This window comes from Alternaria viburni (genome assembly GCF_023758015.1).
Source record: "Alternaria viburni strain BMP 2772 chromosome Unknown scaffold_2, whole genome shotgun sequence".
Classification (NCBI taxonomy): domain Eukaryota; kingdom Fungi; phylum Ascomycota; class Dothideomycetes; order Pleosporales; family Pleosporaceae; genus Alternaria; species Alternaria viburni.
Genome location: NW_026055771.1, coordinates 165,312 through 185,717, shown reverse-complemented (window position 1 = coordinate 185,717; position 20,406 = coordinate 165,312). Strand labels below are relative to the sequence as shown.

The 20,406-nt window shown below is 52.4% G+C and overlaps 8 protein-coding genes across 8 annotated transcripts; 3 read left to right on the top strand and 5 right to left on the bottom strand.

The window, feature by feature from the left end:
- Positions 1–350: 350 nt before the first annotated feature.
- J4E79_000993 (uncharacterized protein) lies at positions 351–1,807 on the bottom strand (the record flags this gene model as incomplete). Its single annotated transcript, XM_049349904.1, has 3 exons — positions 351–859; positions 939–1,605; positions 1,658–1,807. The coding sequence occupies 3 exons, from the start codon at positions 1,805–1,807 to the stop codon at positions 351–353; spliced, it is 1,326 nt and encodes a 441-aa protein (XP_049215063.1).
- Positions 1,808–2,516: 709 nt separating this feature from the next.
- J4E79_000992 (uncharacterized protein) lies at positions 2,517–3,656 on the bottom strand (the record flags this gene model as incomplete). The annotated part of the gene is made up of 1 exon (XM_049349903.1): positions 2,517–3,656. The coding sequence occupies one exon, from the start codon at positions 3,654–3,656 to the stop codon at positions 2,517–2,519; it is 1,140 nt and encodes a 379-aa protein (XP_049215062.1).
- A 487-nt stretch (positions 3,657–4,143) lies between these two features.
- On the bottom strand, positions 4,144–5,554 carry GEL1_1 (beta-glucanosyltransferase; the record flags this gene model as incomplete). The annotated part of the gene is made up of 2 exons (XM_049349902.1): positions 4,144–5,333; positions 5,386–5,554. The coding sequence occupies 2 exons, from the start codon at positions 5,552–5,554 to the stop codon at positions 4,144–4,146; spliced, it is 1,359 nt and encodes a 452-aa protein (XP_049215061.1).
- A 1,809-nt stretch (positions 5,555–7,363) lies between these two features.
- On the top strand, positions 7,364–8,313 carry J4E79_000990 (uncharacterized protein; the record flags this gene model as incomplete). Its single annotated transcript, XM_049349901.1, has 2 exons — positions 7,364–7,492; positions 7,543–8,313. The coding sequence occupies 2 exons, from the start codon at positions 7,364–7,366 to the stop codon at positions 8,311–8,313; spliced, it is 900 nt and encodes a 299-aa protein (XP_049215060.1).
- Positions 8,314–8,543: 230 nt separating this feature from the next.
- On the bottom strand, positions 8,544–10,883 carry J4E79_000989 (uncharacterized protein; the record flags this gene model as incomplete). Its single annotated transcript, XM_049349900.1, has 1 exon — positions 8,544–10,883. One exon carries the CDS (start codon positions 10,881–10,883, stop codon positions 8,544–8,546), a length of 2,340 nt encoding a protein of 779 aa, XP_049215059.1.
- A 1,222-nt stretch (positions 10,884–12,105) lies between these two features.
- J4E79_000988 (uncharacterized protein) lies at positions 12,106–14,256 on the bottom strand (the record flags this gene model as incomplete). The annotated part of the gene is made up of 1 exon (XM_049349899.1): positions 12,106–14,256. The coding sequence occupies one exon, from the start codon at positions 14,254–14,256 to the stop codon at positions 12,106–12,108; it is 2,151 nt and encodes a 716-aa protein (XP_049215058.1).
- A 272-nt stretch (positions 14,257–14,528) lies between these two features.
- Positions 14,529–15,360, top strand: J4E79_000987 (uncharacterized protein; the record flags this gene model as incomplete). The annotated part of the gene is made up of 3 exons (XM_049349898.1): positions 14,529–14,575; positions 14,626–15,233; positions 15,284–15,360. The coding sequence occupies 3 exons, from the start codon at positions 14,529–14,531 to the stop codon at positions 15,358–15,360; spliced, it is 732 nt and encodes a 243-aa protein (XP_049215057.1).
- Positions 15,361–19,028: 3,668 nt separating this feature from the next.
- Positions 19,029–19,552, top strand: J4E79_000986 (uncharacterized protein; the record flags this gene model as incomplete). The annotated part of the gene is made up of 3 exons (XM_049349897.1): positions 19,029–19,140; positions 19,205–19,366; positions 19,428–19,552. 3 exons carry the CDS (start codon positions 19,029–19,031, stop codon positions 19,550–19,552), a joined length of 399 nt encoding a protein of 132 aa, XP_049215056.1.
- Positions 19,553–20,406: the final 854 nt, after the last annotated feature.

Below are 20,406 nucleotides of genomic sequence, written 5' to 3'. Positions count from 1 at the left end.
CGTGGATCCCCAGGCAGGAAGCGGTCTTTTAATATTATTTTGGTTCGATCGATCGATCCGACGTAGCGTATACTGCCCTGTGAGATGAGCTCGGGCTTGCCTAGGAGAACGTTGCATCCGAAGACGTGCTTCCCTTCCGTTGACGGTTGCACTGACAATGCGCTTCATATGTCATTCAAATATATGCTTCATGTAGGGCTGCTGTGATGAAAGGAGGAGAAGACGTCATCCTCAAAGCAAATCGCTAGGGTCGTGCCGCGAGGGGCAGCCATGGCATTCATTCTACTCTGTGCAGTGTCGCGATGCACATCTCTATCTTCCTGCAAGTGATCATCCACCCTCCTACCCCATCACAACTTAGCCCCATCTCTCAACGGAATCTTCTCCCAAGCTTCCGCAAATCCACAACTCCTCACCCAATGCGGCTCACCCACCTCCACACTATCCACAGCCATATGCCCCAACTTCCTCCACATGTCCCCTTGAACCAATATTCCTTCTCTCCCCTCCCACTTCTTGCAGACCGCCTCGGCATTTGCAATTGCCCTCACAAGCTTACAGGCATGCCCATCATCCTCCACATTATTCACCCTCTTGATAACTTCGTCCATACCGCTATCCTTCGTGGGCGCGTAGCCGGTAATTTCATCCACGAGGAGAGTTGGACAGCCGCGCGAAACGTACATTGTGATATCCATCCAGATCTTCCATTCTAGAAGCCGGCGTTGGATCGCTGGGGGAAGGGAGGAAGAGGGAGAAAGGAAGGCGGAGAAGAAGATACTCGAGTTTAGGCAGTGGATGAAGTAGAAGTCGAGTTTGACTTGATGGGGTGGGCGTTGCGCAGCGGCGGTGTAGTATACTGTTGTTGAGTCGTGTTAGTGTGATGTTGATGGAACCATATGGAACGGAATGGGGAAGGAGAAGGACTGCTAACGTACCCACGGCGTTGATCATCTCAGCAGTCTTTTCCTCCAATTCCCCCTCTTTAACAGTATATTGCGTCGCATAGTCGATCATCTCCTCCGGCGCTCTCTTGATGATTCCATCTCGAATCTTGTTTCCATCGTCCCAGTGCGCGGCCTTGCTCAACTTGTCGTCTTTCCTGTATCCCTCCAGTATCTGCACGATTGTCTTCCTGGGTCCGTCTTTGCTTCTGCTTTCTTTAGCAGCCTTTTCGCACCCAAAGAATAGCGATGCTATCCAGTTATCGTGTACGGCGGCCTGCGCTAGCGCCTCCGCAATAATGGCGGGCTGCTGGAACTCGATGCCAAAACCAAGATGTATGATGGGATGCAGAAACCCAGCAAACATGCGTGCCAGCATATCGTCTGCAAGTTCGGTTTCGGCAAACAGATGCTCCTGCAATACATGTGGCCACCCGCTTTTGTCTATCTCTTGTTGGAAGTAGACAAGGAAGTCGTGGTAATATTTCTCTTGCCCGAGATAGGACTTGAAGCGCTCGGGCTTGTGCATGTCATTGACGATGGCCTTTTCGAGCGGTTCTGATGGGCGTTGATAGGATACATTTGCGTCGTATGCTTTTTGGAGTTCTTCTGGCGAAGCGTTGAGCGCGAACAGAGTGAGGAGATGATGGGCGATGTGGTTCTGAATGTACTGGTAAGCCTGGAAACTTACAGACATCAATCAGAGAACCTACATGGAATCCACTCTGATTGAAGATGTGATGCTTCTCGTGGTTGACTTGCAAAAGCTGGCTCGCCTTTTCTGCGCTCTCAGCCTTGAGTCCTTTGACATAGAACTGGGGCTTCTGCGAAGCCTCGAGATGAATCTTTGAACCGGTAGCCATGGCTCTCAGTGAATGCGCACGGCCGCGTTCTTGTAAGCGTGGAATATGATTGTATGCTGAAGATGAATAGAAGCTCAGTTTGTGGATGGTCGACAATGCGCGTGCAGTTTGTGCGAACATCTACAAGAGAGCTGTTCAGCCTGCCTCAAGGTCAACGTATTTAGCAGGACGATTGACGAGTCTAGGATATTGCATCCTTATATGTTTAGGTGTCGCAAATATGAGAAGCGCGAAGTCCGAGTTGCGATGCGATGGCTATGACGTCTGTGGGGAACCCTGTCTCGCCTCTGGGTCCACCCCTCCGTTGCGGACCTCCGCTCAACGTAGAAATGTCAGCTCGGATCTTTCGGTGCTTACGCAACGCGAGGTTACGAAAACAGTTCAACTTCCCCGCAATTGTTCCTAATGCTTTAGTTGCCAAGATCTTTACGATGTACGACGAAGATCGTAACAATATAGGTGCTTGGATGATTCAGATTGGACGAGCCAAATATCCTCTTATCGTTGGTACATATTCACAAATCGCTGCATTGTCGAAGGGAAATGTTTTCATTCCAGTACAAAGTCCACGTACACGGCTTCTTGCGTGCGCTCAGTCTTGTGGGTATAACTCCTAATGCCTACCCAAACACCCTGCTATGCATCATATCATGAAACGTTGTCCTCTACATATAAGGCAAAAACTCGTTCTCTTGCCGCGAGGCAACAATCATCCCGAGTATTTCTTGGCCTCCATACCCTCGGGTGGTTCGGGAGTTATGGTCTTGTTGCCAACGTTACTCCAGTCGGTACTAAGGACTGTGCCACCGCTTTCCGAGTAGCTCTTCATCATAGCTCGTTGCTGCTCGGGGGTGGCGCCGCTGTACAGCTGCTTGAAGAAATGTGATGTCTCGTCGCCCTCAATCTCGTCTTTGTCGTCGAGATCGCTCACCACAACCTTATCCCAATTCTTCGCACCTGACTTGGAGGACGTTGGGTATGCAGGGGCGGTGTCTTTGGTTGGGCGGACGGGCAGAGAAATAGTGGATGCTTCAGCAGAGCCAACGTCGCCGTCGGGGTGCTCAAGATCATGCCATTTCAGCCCCGTGGTTGCCTTGCGCATTGTGATCTCCAACTTGGTGGGTGTGACTCGATATTTCGATTGTGAAGGGTCGATCTTTTCGTATAGAGGGTCGGCGTTGTAGCTGTAATCCGACGAGTCGGCAGTGGGGAATGCGACGGACACGGATCTCTCCTCGAATTCTACGCTGACGTTGTCTTTGGCCACACCCTTGGCCATGATTGTGAGGGTGACAGTTTCAGGCGACTGGTACCAATCGGTCTTGATTTTGTCTTTCGGGGTTGGGGCGACAGGCTTCGGGGCCTGGGACGGGGTGGGCTGCTCGGCCTTCGCTGGGGCGGCAGAGACTGGTGCGCTGGGCACATCGACCTCCGGAGTCTCCTTGACGGTGACCTTCCTCATCTCGTCGTCTTCTGGTACATCCTTCAACTTTGTTGCAACCTTGGACTCCCAAATGGGGAGCATCTTGTCCTTCTCGTCAAGACCTTTTACGATTTTCAGCAGATGGTCGGCATCTGCATATCTTCCGAGGTGGAACAGAGCGACGGCGCGTCGGAATTGGGCGTCCTTGATGAGCTCGCGCGAGCCGCGTTTCTTTGCAAGGACGACGGCGAGTTCGGCATCGCTGAGGGATTCGGCATATTTGGCAGTGCGCTGGTAGGCAGTCGCGCGGCCGATGTAGTACTTGACGGCCGTGGTGTTGACTGCGAGCGCCTTGGTGTAGTGTTCAATCGCTTCGTCGGGTTTGCTTGCGCTGAGAGCAGCGTCGCCTTTGCGGGCGTCGTCCATGGCGGGGTAAGACGTAGTTGAGCGGAAGAATAGGCGTGGAAGCAATGTAAAGCGGGGTAAGAGGTACGACGGCTTTTATAGAGGCTTGCTCTCGTATGCTGGTGAAAGTAGTTGGTTTTGGTACAATCACAACCATGGAAGCTTCCATTGCTGCCTTCGAAACCAGGGTCCACGCCGCTAGCCTCTCTGCATCGCATCCACATTGGTGGGGTCATGTTTGACAGGCACACTTCGCCAACGCCAGCAAACATCAACTAGTCGACATTCACTTTCAGAAGTCAGACTAATTGTTCGAGGAACGAGCAGCATGTTCATGTATGTATGTATTACTACACAAAAGACCCCGCATCTGTGACGACCGAGGTATATACAATGCCGACTATGGCAGTCAAAAACTCCAGAAACAAGTAAAACGATTCTTCTACATCTATCCCATATGCATGCTCACTGAAAGACACAAGCTTTGCACATCTCAGCAACGAGCCACCTAGAATACAATGGCGGCACCGAAGAGAGCGCTGGCAGCGATCATAGCGACGAAACGGAGGGGTACGTCGAGACCAGCAGCAGCACCCTCGGGGTTGCCAGCACCACCGCTGGAGCCGGGAGTGGGCGAGCGAGTGGGGCTTCCAGATCCGGGGGTAGCAGTAGACTCGCTGGGTTCACCAGAGAAGTGCGAGCCATCGCCCTCGAGACCAGGACCCTCACCGGCACCTTCATCCATGAACGCCATAGCCTTGCTGGGAATGGCAGGGAGCGTGGTGCCCTCGACTTGCCACTCGTCAGACTCGGAAGGGCACTCAGAGGCCTCGCCGTTCTCCTTGAAGCCACCAGCGCCGGAGGGGTTAGCAGTCTTCTTGTAAGCCTCAGCGAGGCGCTCGAAGTCCTCGTTGGGCGAGATTTTGCCATCGTCGCCGACCTCGACAAGACCGTAACCGTTGGGCTCAACAGTGTATTCGTAAGCGAGACCACCAGAGTAGACGCCGGTCATGTTGGTGGAGTAGAGAGCCTCGATCTCGCCCCACTGGCGGGTGTTGGTGATGCAGCCAAACTCAGACAGGAAGATGGGCTTGCTGTAGTCCTCGTAGGTCTTGACCTTCTGGTCCCATCCAGACTGGGTGAAAGACGAGGGGTCGCACCAGGAGTAGTCGTTGAAGGCAAAGAAGTCGGAGCGCTCATCGTCAGTACCGCAGTTGAAGTAGAGAGCCTGGAACTCAATGTTCTCCGAAACATCGGCGGCAGAGTATCCAACGGGAATGACACGGTTGTGCCTGTTGGAGATGTACTGCTTCATGTCACGAGTGACAGCCTTGATGTAAGGAGCAGCGTTGGTGTTGTTCTTCGCGTTGATGACCTCGTTTCCGGAAAAGAAGAGGAGCAGGTTGTTGTAGTCGGCAAATGCGTCGATGGTGGCAAACACGGACTGCAGGTACACATCGTTGTACGAGCGGTGGAGGGTGTCCTCGTTCTCACGGTTGAGAGAGTAGTCGGGCGTGTTGGCATCGAGCGCCAGGTAGATACCAGCGTCGTCGAGCATCTTCATACCCTCATCGTGGTTCTTTGAGTTGTCGATGGTGTAGATACGGACAGTGTTGATGCCGAGCGACTTGAAGTTCTCGACATCGCGTGCGAGACCCTCGAGGTCGAGCAGAGGGTCTTGTGCGTCGGCGGCACCACCTAAACACTGTTAGCACCGTGGTTTTTTGTTCCTTGTGACACAAAGACGGACCTGGCTGGTAGGCAACGCCACGGACGTAGAAACGCTCATCGCCGGCGAAGAAGGCATTGCCCTTGACGGTGACCGGTGGCAGCTTTCCCTTTGACTGACGGGCGACGACGCTGGCAAAGGCGGGAGCAATAGCGGCTCCCAAGATGGAGAAGACGACAGAAGTCTTCATGACGGGCGCAGGAGAAGAGATAGAATTAAAAGGCAAATAGAAGAGCGATTGGAAGTCTAACGAGTGACTGGTAAAGTAGGAAAGGTAGTTCTCACACAAAGGGCATGCAAACGTCGAGGCGGAAGCCGGGCTAGCGACAGTATTTGAAGCGGCAACAGAGCAATTTCTTGGTTACCCCCGAGTGCTACATGTGGAACTTGCCAACCCTCATGGGTTGTCTGGCGCTGCTGCGCGCCAAGTCGATGGGTGTTGGCGGGCGCGCAGGAATCGCGGAGACCAAGCAGCCAAGTCCATAGTCATGAATTAGCAGAAGCCCGCCGAGCCTTGGTCAGGGGCAATAAGCCGAATGACTGGCAGGCGCATGCCTGGACGACGTCTTGATCGCGAGGGAATTGCGCGTCCGTCCATTTCCCGCCGCTCTACACAGCCTCGTTGAGAGAATCAAGACTTTGTTCGCTCCAGCACAATCTGCTGGTTCGAGGCGATCGCGATGGTATGAAACGACTGCGCGCTTGGTCCTCACCAAGGAAATGACGGCCATCGCATTCCGAAAGAGCTTGGTAGAGGACGCGGTACCGTGGAAGGCCCTTTGCTGACGGCATCATTGCAGCTATGCACAGGCTTCAGCTTCGTTGCGATGCCACTGTTAGTTCACCATCGTCGCGCGACGGCATTGTTTGCCGGGTCGCAGTCACGCTTTATCGCGGCCCGTGGAGATCCGAACTCGGGGAGTGTAGCTGCAGGTGGCAAAAAGCAGCTCGTCCATCTACCCGCGCAGTGCGGGCACACGAATTGTTGAGGTCGGTAGGCGAAGTATGGTTCTGTGGTGTTTGTGAGTCGCTGGTTGCAGCGTGACAGCTGCCGCATCCGGGGCCCCAGCCCCGACAAGATGATCCGCCCGGTCGCATGGTTCCGACGCGCGTTCGCTGTCTACCACCGCTCACCAATACTACACATATCACAATCATCTCACGAACGAGCAGATTCTCAAATTCAAGACCGAAGCGTCTTCAGTGCTGGGGTCAGGTCACCGACTGTCTGAGACAATCTGCCAAGCTCGGCCACAGCAATCTGCCGCAACAAGCAATGGCACCGAAGAATCCTGCGACGAGAAGTAATGCCTCCGCCAGCCGTCAATGCTCCAGACAGCCGACCTCGATAGCTGTGCTCTTCATCTCTCGGGCTCTGACTACCGCTTGTGTTTGAATTAGCTCTGCGTGCTGACGAAGTTTCTTTCGATTCCAGACCATGTCTGTTCAGGTCGATGTCAGCCCTGCAAAGAGATGGACAGGCTTACTTCGAGACAATCAAAGCTACCACTACGATCTTGACACGACAGAAACTCGGTCTATGCTGGACTAATCTAACGGGGTTGTAGGTTGCGCCGTCATGATTGGCTACCATTTCAATTAATACACGCAGACGCAGACGTATATTTCTGGTATTTTTTGCCGACCCCATAAGTTCATGCCATGATGATGAACCAAAAATACCGCCGTGTCTGCTGCATCGTCGCGCCAACTATAGTTTCATGTGCTTGCGCGCCCCCAAAGAACAGCCGAGCTGCATGCGCACCCTGGTCGCATCGTCGCCGTCAGCGAACCACAACGGAACTGCAGGCGCCACTCGAGCTATTATCCAGCGGCGAGGTTTGCGACCCCAATTATATAGCAAAAACGCGCAGTCGGGTTAAGTGAAGGCAAATGGGCGCAATATATTGCGGCGAGGGCAAAGGATCCGCTCGGGCGGGTGCAAGATGATAAAGAACTCCCTTACCCGCGCCTCCCAGGTCACTCACCAACCGCCAAAATGCTTCAAAAAATGCTCTTCACGTCGCTCCCGCTTCTGGCCGCGGCCGCGTATTTAGACCCATCGCTACAACAGCAAAAGCCGTTGCTAGACTCTAAACCAGCGTCGTCAGATGTGGTCACTCTCACAGTATGTCGAGAACAACCGATTTCATCACGGTATCAACTAACGTGTAGCAGCTGGATCAAGATCTTCACTACATCATCACTACCTCCTCTGATTATGTCTGGCCTACCCGTCTCGATCATCTCCAAGCCCCGGCAGCTGCATTCAGCATCAAAGAGTCCATCCACCACGCCATCACCATCAACATCCCTTCCGATTCTTCGCTCACGGGTACCGCTACATTCTTCACTACACCTAAATCGGAACTATGGTCCCAGTCTATCGATCAGTTCACGTGGACCCCACATCTAACACTGCACTCCGGGAGCATGCTCGGCGCACACATCCCCATACTAGACATTGGCATCAGGAAGGATGGTATGCTTACCATGCCTGCTAAGTCCGCGACTCTCGATCTAAGCACACCCTACATATACGTTCCAAAGGGTATCTGGGACGTCTTGCTGCTAGCTACGACTACCGAACAGCAAGCTAGAGACGGCGAGGAAGTGCTATACGTGGACTGTGGGGCGTTGAGCGTCTTCCCTGATCTGGTATTTGGTATGGCACCAAGTGAGTGTGGGAGTGGTGAGGAGATCGCAGACGACGACGACGATGGTGAAGAGGATTATGACGAGGAAGAAGAAGATTATGGAGAGCTGGTTATCACACCTGAACAGTATGTCTTGCAGACCTCAGAAGGGAAATGCATGCTTCTGGCTAGGAACGCCGACTCTCATCCTAGCGTACCGGGAACAGTCAGTCTTGGTTGGGCTGCGGTGAGGGGTCGCGAAGTCATACTGGATCGGCATGTTGGACGCATTGGCTTCGGAAGTTTAGTATGAGTGCAGAAAGCGGAAGAAAAACTAGAGTTAGATACCCACATGATAAGATCCATATCCGCAATTCTCGTAACAAATGTCGGAAGAGAGTAACTGAGCCTCAATTCAATCGCATGACCACATCGATACTGTTCGTGGTGACCTGGACATGGCAACATGGACACAACAGCAGAATTTGCACATCATAGACGGTAAGACACAACATTATGCAAGCTCTATACAAGTCGTACCCTCTACATCAAACAAAAGCTGAGCGTGACCGCGCCAACAGTCGCAAGCAGACCCGTCCACCCAACTCTAAGCCCACTTGCTGCATCCTCATCGTCACCTCCTTGTGCACTTCCATCGCCCGTGCTCTCAGGGTTAGAATCACCCTTACCCTGCTGCTGATCCGAACTCGTCACACTGCCCGCTACACAAGCGCTCTCATCCATGCCTCCATCATTGCCAAACGCCACGTTCGCCGCCTTCTCCCACAATCTCGTCACATTGAAGTAATGCTCCGGCTCATACCAGATCCGGCAACTTGCTGTGTCGTTCAGGAACTGTGTTGGCACGCCCGCGGACTCAAAGCCCGCGCGGATGTTGTCCTGGAAGTTTACGCTGGCATCCATTACAGCAATAGGTGGGGCTGTGGGGAGGAACTGTGCCCAGTCGTTGGCTTCTGAGCGGGAAGAGGCGAATTCAGCGGTTACGTATGTGGTCAAGGCTTCCATGTAAAGAGTAGGGATCACTAAGGTTCCCTTTGTGCCGCCAACGGCTACCATGGGACCGAAGTTCGGACGGCCACCGATAGCGAGACTGCGTACGCCAGATTGCTGGACCATGAGTTCGACGAAGATGGAGCAGGTTGAGGCGCAGACACCGTCGGTAAGCAAGATGATATCTTCGGCGCGGAAGGGGTCCGTGGTGAAGTTACTGCGCTCGTTGTAGCCTGTCATGGTGATGCCGACGGCGGTGCGCTCGCTGCTTGTCGTCAAGGGGTCACTGAGGTTGTATTTCAGCAGAGCAGTAAACTTGTCGTTATTGAAACGCTCAGGTGGGTACATTGCGTTCCAGTCCGAAAATTCGTCGCCAGTGGAAGAGAGGTAGGCGTCGTTGCTGAATGGGCTTGTGAAGAGTTCGGCATTGAGAATATTGATCTGCTTGAAGCTCGAAATATTCTCACCGAAGACCTCGCTGGCTCGGTGTCCACGGTACCGGTTTTGGGTCTGTGGTTGTTGGTTTGGGAAGAATTGCAGATACATGTCGTAACCAGAAAGTACCTTGCCGCCGTTGTTGGCACGTAGATCGATGATGATCTTCTCTACGCCGCGGGACTTGGCTTCAGAAATGTACTCCTGGACTACGGCTTGGAACTCCTGGGCACCTGCGACATCTTCTGTGTTAAATGTCGTCACCACTAATACACCAATCTCGCCAACACCGGTGTTGACGAAGAATCCAGCCAAAGGCACCTGATCTGCCGAGTGAGCAACGACTGGTTCTGGGTAAAGCAACGGCACCGAAGCGTGCTGTTGCGCGAAAGTACCCCTGAACTCGTAGTCGCGCGGATTCTCCAGATGTAGAGGCATCTTAGTGGGATCCCTTTTCTTGATCCTCATCGAGCTTGTCTGGGGTATAATGTAGGTCTTGTACAACGATTCGGCATCGCTAACGTAGCCCCAAGACTCGGGTTGAAGGACAAGAGCACCGTTGCTGTACGTATTGATCGTGCCGTTCTCATAAGTTACGTTGGTAGTAGCACCGGGATAAAACCTTGGACTGGTAAAATATCCATAGTTCTCCGCTGCCTGGGAGAAAAACATTGCGTTGTAACGTGTATCAGGATCGTGGTAGGCGTTCAAGTTTGCTTCGTCCTGCAGAAAGCTCTCGACATCTCTTCCGTCGATTTGCGTAACAGGCGAGGGGTCATACCCGACTGTGCCGTTGAAGTCCTCCAAAGCCCAGACTTGGGGTACGTCGCTACCATCTCTTGATGCAGAAACAAGGGCAAACGCGCTGCTTCGTCGCCACCTGAATATCCCTGCGTACGCCATTCCGTTCCAGCCCAAATGCCCGTCGTGCGCTTTTACCAACAAGGATGCAATGTCGGTCTCGAAATCAAATTCGTTATTGTACTGCCCAGATCCGACTTTGTTTTTGATATCATCCAGACCAGCGACGATGTCAACAGCGTCATTTGGCCATCCTTTTGGCGGGTCTTTGAGATAGCTGAGAGTCGATTGGAACTCTACTCCCTTCTTGATCTCGTCGATTGTTGCTGATGCGTCGTCTGCGTAGAATGGTAGTGATTTGAGACAAGCGTGTGCGAGTTCAGCATCTACGGCCGGAAAGTCTGAGAAATCATCCGATACCAACTGCGCTATCTGTCCACAGGCTTCGCTGGTCTCTATTGGTCCAGAGACATCCTCTATAGTCGTGGGATTGACTTCGATGTCATCTATTGATGATGGCGTTGGTGTTGATGTAGGTACGATGTCGAAGGTTTGTGAGGAGTCGCTGAAGTCTATCGAACTTGTCTGTGCCGTGGCAACTACCAGGAGCGCTGATAGCGCAACGAATGGCCTCATGATGCCGGAATAATGCGGGGTGTATAGTGTGATGTCCAAAGGTTCGGGGATACGAATACGGAACGATCAGGTGTCTGATCATTCAACACGTAGGGCGTCGTGGATGTAACGTGGTCAAGTCTCGCGTCTAATCCGTCTCTTTTATCGTCTTGTTCTAGATACAACAATAGCTTGGGATGCCACCCCAACTCGTATATCGTGTCCGATTTTGTTCGTTGGTGTTTCGTGAACCGCCGTCAATATATATTCTCAGAAGCGGCCAAGATCTGTGCGGGTATGCCTCGATCTCCTGTGATACACGCTCCTCGACCCAGCTCTTTCTATCCAGCTTTGGAAAAAGTCGCGAGTACCCTCAACACGTGGGCACCGTCGCCATCTTAATCACAAGGCAGATTGCATAGCCTTGTCACCTGTAAGGCCATAAACAGTAGCGGCCGCTGCCTAAACAGCGCCCCATCTCGTGTACGTCTGCCGCGCTTTGTTTAGGTCTTGGCTGTAAGGGCCCTGCGCGTTGCCCGCCTTACGCGTGTCGCTCAAAGTAGGCTGGCGTTGTGACTTTTGGGTGTACTGAGCAAATCAGACGAGGAAACATGGGACGGAAGTGGATATCTGCGGGTAAGCGGAGTACTGTGAGTGGATTCTGTCGCAGCGGCTAAATCCTGTGGCGCTGCCCTCCTGCGGCGCTGCAATTCGATATGAAAACCCCGGGATTTGTGTTTCATACTCGCCAGATTTGTGATTTCGTTGGTGTTGGTGCTCGTGAGGCTGAGCACTGTTGTGATCGCTTGTATCTCTTGAGTGTTTTCGGTAGCGACTGCTTTCTCTGCTATGCGCACCTCGCATGCCAAGCATTAGGCACGCCCACTAAAAGCGCACGATCCGGCCACGATCCGAGAAGGGCTGGACGCCGCAACCCAGCCATTCGGCACAGTCTCAGCCGACTGGTGAGGTCATGTCTTGCGGTGGCACGCCGAATCGTGTATGAGCTGAGAATGCGCGCAATTGTGCCGTCGGCTTGGGGGCCTTGAATTGTGACGTCTAGTTTTTGTGGACGCCTGGCACGCTCAAGGCACATTGCTCACAAGGGCCCACCACGAGAAACGGTGCCAGAGGTGGCTATGCAGTGTTTCAGGGAAAGTCCTCACACAATTGCAAGGCTTGCAGTAACTTCACTGACGACTCACGTCGATCGAATCGTGCGATTTTGACCGAAGCGGCCATCTCATTGACTAGAGCTGTGCAAGTCGCTCTGCTTCTTGATACCTACGACGACAAGGTTGCGCGGACTGTACTTGTATTCAAACACGGGTTCAACCCACGCATGTTCAACTTCTTTCTGCTCCTTGAGCCACAAGTATCGATCTGTCACGACGACAGCTTCGACTACGCCAGCGCTGAAGGCCATTAAGCTCCACATGACACTCAATTCCTTCTTTCTCTCAGCATAGCTGACTTCGTAATTCCTGATGTCTTCATCTGTCAAACCATCCATCTTTTCCCTTATGAACTCAGGGTCAACCTGACAGAAAGAGTTTTCTGTTGTGAGTTTCGCTAGCGCAGCTCGAACGTAGGAAACGAAATCGCTGTATGCAAACTTGCGCAACGTGCCTATAGTGAGGGGCGTGGTTGTACCGTCCGAAGATAGGCCAGGGCCACGACCGTTTGGTGGGGTCCAGTTCACTTGCGAGGTGTGACCATTAGCTGAGACTGCGCTGCCAACAAGGCCCTGCTCGTCCAAAGGTGCCGAAACCACGCCACGATCTAGGAAGATGCGCTGGAGTAGAGCTCGATAAAAGTGGCGAGTGAAGAAGAGTTCTGAGTCGGCCACGCCCCAGTTGAAAGGTGCCTGCACAGCCATCATGCGGGCTGTGATGTTGAGACGTATACCCTTTGGTCGTTCGGGTTTGCCAGTATCTGCTTCCGAGTCGTCATCTGACCGTTCCAGAGGTGTATGTGGTAATGGGTAATTTGCGAGTTTCTCTGACATGGGGAATCCGTTTGGGTCAAACGCTTTGGATGTAGACTCGAGGCGTGGATGATTAGGACGGAGTGTAGGTAGCTTATAAGTAGGAGGTCCAAGACGTTCCGTGACCAGATTGTAACAGCACCCTACCATGGCTACTGCGGAAATATGTGGGTTGAGAAGCATGGAGCGTAGTCCGAAATGAACAAGATTGCCGCATGAGTGCAGTGAAATGACCATTGCGTTTACATCCTTTGGTTTGGGTACAACGTTCAAGTCAGTAGCTTCGGCGACCACGGCTGTTTCTGAAGTCACCGCCTCTTCGGGTACGCTGGAGCTGTCCAGTACTTGATCGATGACAGGTGTCAAATCACCACCCTTAATGATGTGTTCAACGTACTGTACGCTGCCATGGCCTTCATTGTATATTTGTAGAGTAGAAGTCTTGGTAGTCGGAACGGGATCTGAGGCGGCTTCCGAAACTGGATGTAGTGTGCAGCCATCTTCATCGCAGTTCACACCGGTCTGGGGTGGTGAACCTGCTACAGGATCTTGAGTAGCTGAAGCGGATGTTGCTTCCTGATCATGACCGTTCCTCGCTGAGTCATTCCCCTCGGTGTTGGATGAGATGGATTCATCGAGCAAAGCTGTAGTCTCAGTGTCTTCGGTCTTGTTGCCCTTCTTCGTTTTGCCCATTTTGGCGCGGTACTCCTTCTTGTTTCTCATAACAATGGGTTTGGCTACCAACTTGGCTAGGATGTCCATGTTTTTCGCGCCTTCTATATTGTGCTGTTTACTTTCCACAGCAACGATGTGCTTAGAGTAAGGTGGAGCAGCAAGCGCGCGCCCAAGATAGTTCTGACCAGAGCCGAAGTCGACAAGATGGGTGATGGGTTTCCTGTCAGACTGTGCTATCTCGGAGGTGAGTCTGTCAATGTAGCGCGCAAAGTTGTCAACCTCGTGCACCTTTTTCACTTTCATCCCGGTTGCGATGTGACGTGATATAGCAGCTTTCTGAGGCTCAATGCCCGAGTTTGGCGGGGGAAAGTCGCGAGCTAGCAGATGCTTTCGCACGGTGCGAATATAGTCTAGCAGTTCCTCGGGAGGTGCAGATCCATCCCGCCAGGTGTTTTCGCTGGGGTCTCTTTTAACGTCGAACTGACTGAGATCTTCCCTCATCAGTAGGTCCAAGATGTCCATAATATCTCGCGTCTTGAACCAGTCTCTCCATGACTGCGGCAGAATATGGGAGTAGAGATCAGGTGAGCGAGTGTAGAAATCCAGTATGTGGACGCCTCCGCAGAGCGTTTGAAGTAGCCATGAGGAAGTAGTCAAATTGAGCAGCGACTCGACGTATTCCTCAGTATTAGTGAATTCGGCAGGAAGTGGAAGACTCGTTTCCGGACCCATGCTTTCATCCAGGGTCTTTTAGACGGATGGTGTGATTTTGTGAAATCGGCAGTCTTGGTGAGGGATGCGCCATCGGGAAGGCGTGGTGGAGTTGACTGTGCTGTGGGCGATATTTTTTGGGAAGGTGGGTCCGTGCCGAGGTGTTGTGGCGCGTCATCGCTCGTACTGGACAGCTTATCGACACGCTCCAACATCCTCACCCCCAGCTTCCACACGCCCCTCTTGCTTGCTGGCCACAATCTGGAGGTGCAATTCGCGTCGCATAACCCAGGATGATGTCATCACAGACCGACGAGGATCCTTTCCTCCAGGTGCAGGCGTAAGACGTCCCCGTTCGCGTTTAGGCATCTTCATTGACACTTGGCTCAGAGACGTGCTTTCCGCCCTCAACACCGCGCGCCCGCTATTCAAGTCGTATCTGCGTATTCGGTCGTCGGCATCATCGGCAAACAGTCCCGAGCTCCGTGAAGCTCGCAGCGAACTTGAACAGACACTCCAAGACCTCAGCCAGGATCTCGAGGATCTAGTGGAGAGCGTCAAGGCCGTGGAGCATGACCCCTATCGCTTCGGTCTTGAGATTGACGAAGTCGAGCGCCGCAGAACACTAGTCAGGGATGTCGGCTCCGAGATTGAGCACATGCGCGAGGAACTGCAGGAGACGGTCCAACACGCGAAGAACAAAGGCAAGATCGCAGCCAATGGCGATGTTCTACCTGATCCAGATTCCTTCGAAGACGACGACAACTACGCGGCATTTGAGCAGGAAAGACAGATGGAGATGATGCATGAGCAGGACGAAGCCCTCGATGGCGTCTTCCGCACCGTCGGCAACCTCCGACAACAAGCCGACGATATGGGCCGAGAGCTCGAAGAGCAGGGCGAACTACTTACCGACGTCGACAATGTGGCAGACAGGGTGGGTGGCAAGCTGCAGACAGGCCTCAAGAAGGTTGGCTGGGTCATCAAGCAGAACGAAGGTAAGATACTTGGCCATCGCTGGACAGGCGTTGCTAACCTATCCCTCTAGACACATGGTCCAGTTGCTGCATCGGCGTTCTTATCTTCGTCCTCATTCTCCTCCTCGTGCTGCTCTTGTTCCTATGAGCACGCAGAAATACCCACGCCAACCTCAGACACACACGGAAGCCGCGTTCCCGAGCCCTAGCGCCGAAACATCAGCGCCGTTCATCATACACCCTTTGGTGCTGAAGAGACTGGTCGATCGCCAGGGACCAACATACCCGCAGTTTGTGATTTCGTTGAAGCGAGGATCATCTTCGCCGCTGCATAGCTGACGGTGCACTTGTAACGAAAGCACTAGCCTTCGTCTCAATTTTGCCGGAGCCCGGCTGTTGGCTTGCACTGCCGGTGCTACTGTGCGGCAACTTATCTGGGGTATCCATCCCTCATTAGCGCCCTTGCATGAATGCATTGCGTATGCAATGAGGGTGTTGCCCGACAACGAACACCCTACACCGCTTGCGCGATCGACTCGAACTTGTTCACAATGCGAAATGCAACACAGAAAGCAAGCGAGCCTTGAGGGAATGCGACATACAGCGGGTTGTCCCAAGTGCGCCATGGATCCAGGAAGTCTCCATATTCCAATAACTACCTCCTCAGTGTCTGGTTGTGCACGAGGCTTTACTCATTATGATGAACACACCGAAACTGAGGATAGAACTGGAAAGCAGGAACAGAACAGCCGCTCAACGCACATAGCGCTGCTTCTGAGACGCTGCATGTTTGGGACGTACAGGCTCTATCCAAGAATCTTCCTGAGAACCATCGTCGACATTGCTTCTTATTAAGCCATTCCATACCTAGAAATTGCCTTGACTAGGCATTTTCAGCATTCAATTAATGTGTTCACGATAACAACTCTGCGTTCGCCTCGCTTGCGGATCGTCAATTTCCGGATGACTAAAGCAGACAGCAGAAACAGTCGCCCTGAACAGCCGTCCGCCAAGCCCGAGTCCAAAACGATTCAAATCAACACCAGAACCTCGCGGCGAAAACCCACTCTCATTTTCATTACGCTCCTGCTTAACGCACTGTTCTGGAGTGCTCTTATCTGTTTTGCCACCTCACTGTATCAGATCGTGTCTGATCCGTGGGATGCAACGAACATCATACCAGTGGTCTTGAACTTGACTTCTGTATGTGCTTGGAATCCTGCAATCAAGGCCAACAGTGACTAAATCGCCCAGGCTCTCGCAACAATTGCGTACACTTGCGTCCACACCGTATTCTCTTTCAAGCAGAAGGTTTGGGAAGAACAACGGCGACACACGTCCGCTGTCAGGAAGACTTCCTATGTTGCCATCCGTCTAGTGATCTCGCTATGTGTTTTCTGGTTACTAACCTCTGGATGGAACATGGTTCTCGTCGCAAGGAGACCTATTTGTTTGCAACAGGCACCCGGCCTTCAAAGCTGGGAATCTGGCTCCACTTGCTTATGTGGACGTGTTGGGACCACTTTCGCCGCCATTTCGCTGTATGCTAAGCCAGTCTGTGAATTTGACGCCAAAGCTGACTAGTCAATCAGGATTGCGTCTTTTGTTCTGTTTGGCGTACTCGCCGTCGTCAACCGTCCTTTCGAAGCTCATTTATTCAAGCACGGTTACCGAGAACCTGCAAACGCATGGCTTCCGCCACACTCTTCCAATAGGTCAACGATCACCGGAGATCGCAAATGTACGTGTGAGAAGCACACCTACTGCCGTCATATCACGCCAACACGGAGGAGCAGCTCATCCAACCCGATGGAACAAAGCAGAAGAATCTCATCAGGATCCAGAGTCTTTACTTCGCATCATGCCCCGCCACCTATACCCTCCGCTTTTATGGCCTCGTATCGTAAATCCTCTTTCGATACTTTACCTTCTGCATCACAGTCCTCTGCCAACCGAGGAGCCTTGAATCGCCCGCCTCTTTCGTCGCGTTCAGCAAGCAAATGCGACTCCGGACCTCTGTTCACGCAGGCTCGGTATTCGGCATCTACATGGCGCGCCGTTCATCCAGAGGGCTCGGATTTCACACTAAATGCATCGCGCCCGCGCCCTTATTCACGCGATCTTGATCTTCGTCATAGCATCCGATACTCACATTCCTCGATGTCCCTCACTCGTCCAAGCCGCCTGAGCTCTCTGAGCACTGTTTCGCGAAGTGGCTCTAATGGTTCCAACAGCCGGCATCACACCTTCGGAGTTCCTGATCACGGCGAAATAGCCAGTCCCGATGAGATCGCGTATGCTATCACAAAGGGAACGCCCATACCTGGCACTGAACGTGTCAGAGGTCTTGGCAGACACCACATCCGCTCAGGCAGTGCCCCGGATTATACATCCCCTTCTCAGCAGAAGCCTGGCTTCGTTTTCGAGGCGATTGTCGTCACTCGAAAACCGGTGCCGGTTCGGCGATTGAGATCTGCGGACCGTGTGCGGGCCTCAAGTACTTCCAATTCCGAAGCTGAGAGATACATGGTTAGCCTAGGGCTTGGAAACTTCCAGCACCCTAATGACCGATCGGAATATACTGAATTGGGCATGAGTAGACGGATGACGTTTGAGGAAGTGAAGAACAAGCCCTTGCCGAAGATTGCCGTCTTCTAGCAACGAGCTTAACCCAACCTTCGACTGCAATCCAACTATGCGAAAATCATTAAACTCAAGACCATTAGTAGTTCTACACACGCTCTTCCACAGACCGTTTCATGGGTGTAAAATAAGCAGAGCGCTCGCTAGCAGCAAAAGCAAGCGAACGTTCGCTCAGAGAGGTCCTGGCGGAATACAAACGGTGGGACGGGCCGTCTGTGCGTCTCCCAGTTCGCATCCCACGCGAATCACTGATCACTGCTGATGGGCTGCTGTTGGTCGCCCGTGGGATCAGCAGCGCCACCCGTCAGCTTACAGCGGACAGCGGGTGACTGACTTGCTATAAGGCGACCGAAGTATCCTCACTGGCTGTATGCATAAACGTCAGCGATACATCTAGAATGCCGCTTGGGCGTGACTCGTCACCACCAACATTGACCGTCTACAATTGTTCTGGACTGGTGGATCCCGTCGGAAAACTCTGCTCCTGTTCACGGGATCAACTCTCTGGCTTCCTGACATATATTGGGAGAAGACATTATTCCAGCACTGGTCTGGCATGCTTGAAACCGTGTCACCTCTTAACAGATATGTACGCTCACAAACGCGCAAGATATAAGCATATTCATAAGGAGCCGGTCTTGACCGCTATACAAGCTTGCGAATAGACCACACATTCAGCAGATTAGGGAAAGGAATAGCTCGATATTAAACGAAATCTGGCCTAGCACGGGCTCACACACGACTTATTGCACCATCTGCTATACACGCATGTGCCAACACCCATGGCTTTTACGCCAGTGTGCTGAGTACAGCCAACAACCAGTCGACAAAACCTCAACACTTGGCAGCTTATCTCACCTTTGCGAAGGCATCAGCAAGGTCTTCTACCATGAATCATCTATGGCCTACCCGGAAAAGGCATGCGCCACCAACTAGGGCGACTGGAAAGATTTCGAGAGCAGAGCTTCTGTGACACATGATGAGAATAAAGAGGCTTGCTATACGTAACAAGGGCAACTTAGAGACAGTATGCTGAGGCTATCAGAACGTATGGGTGCATCGCTTTCATGCTATAAAGCAGAGCTCGACTGCTGTCTAGAAAGATCACAACATTACAGTCAAACATCTATTCGATCAAACATACTATCTTGTTCCAGTACCCGAAACGCAAAGATGCAGCTTACAGTCCTCGCCTCTCTTCTTGCCTCTGTGGCTATGACCGCCAGTGCCGCACCTTCCACCGGCATTGAGGCCCGTCAGGGAGTTCCCCGAGTCCGCGCCACTTGTAAGTGACAACATTGCGCAATACAAAACATACGGAACACGTATTGACGTTATACTCATTCCAGTCTACCGTGACCAAGAATGCGGCCGCGACGGCCGGCCTTATGCCGATGACTTCGTCCCACTCCAAAACACCACCGCCACCGGCCTGAGCACGTGCATGAATTTCCCCCCCTCGTTCAACTACCCTAGCACATTCTTTAACGAGACCATGCTCACGAGGACACGTAAGTTTTAGTTGCATGCTAACAAACTTTGGGTTCACATGAGCTGACCAATTGCGTGTAGTCCGTTTCTATGATCTTCCTTGCGAGCAACTTACCGACGTTGGCAGTGGACATCACATCGATATCGCGCCTGGCTTCATGCCTGGTTGCCAGAACTTGACACTCAAGTCTTATGTCACTTTGTAGATGTTATAGCTGACGAGGGGTCTGCTGGTGGACAGATCGAGGAAGGCTTTGTCATGTAGTAATGCGATGTAGTGTGAGTCGGGTCCAACACTCCGGCTCACATCACACGTCATTCAGAACCTTTCCGCAAATTCCTACGCTTTTCTAGTCACTCATTTATAAAAATACAGAATATGGAGCAATCCAACATCGAAGACTATGACACTATTTCGCCGAGTTGTTCATTACTAGTGTTTCCAGTATACCCATCGGAAAGTCCTGATGAAGAAACTGTAGAAGGTGTGTAAGATTGCGTGGGGTCACGGGTAGGCGGAACGTACTACATGCATGCAGTCACTCTGCACGTGAACTTATATGCATGCATGCGACCGGCTTACCTGCAAGATCGCATCGAAGCACCAGATCGAGATGTTTTCAGAGCCATGTCATTTCACGAACTGTTAAGACCGCAAGACTCGAAATTGGGGAACACGGGGCAAGCGGCGTCACGAGCTTACAAAATTGGCATCAATGTAAGCAAAACGTACGTAGTGTGTCCCGATTGGAGTCATAACGCAACAAACACCTAGAATTTGGCCTCAAGTCGGAGTCTACGGATGGGGATCTTGACATCACTTCCTCGTATACTCTTACTCGCCAATAGGCACCAACGTAAGATTTTTCGTGTCATGTTGCCCTTAAGGCTATGGAACAGTCTCGGAATACTCTGGCCACTCAATGAAAACATCGCAACAGTGGCAGGTGTCCTCGAAACGGCCAACATCGACTGGGCGATGTAAGCCACCAACCGCACGATCCGCGTCGCCCTTCATACCAGAGTTGGTGGAGCAATTCTGTGCGTAACAGCAGATTGG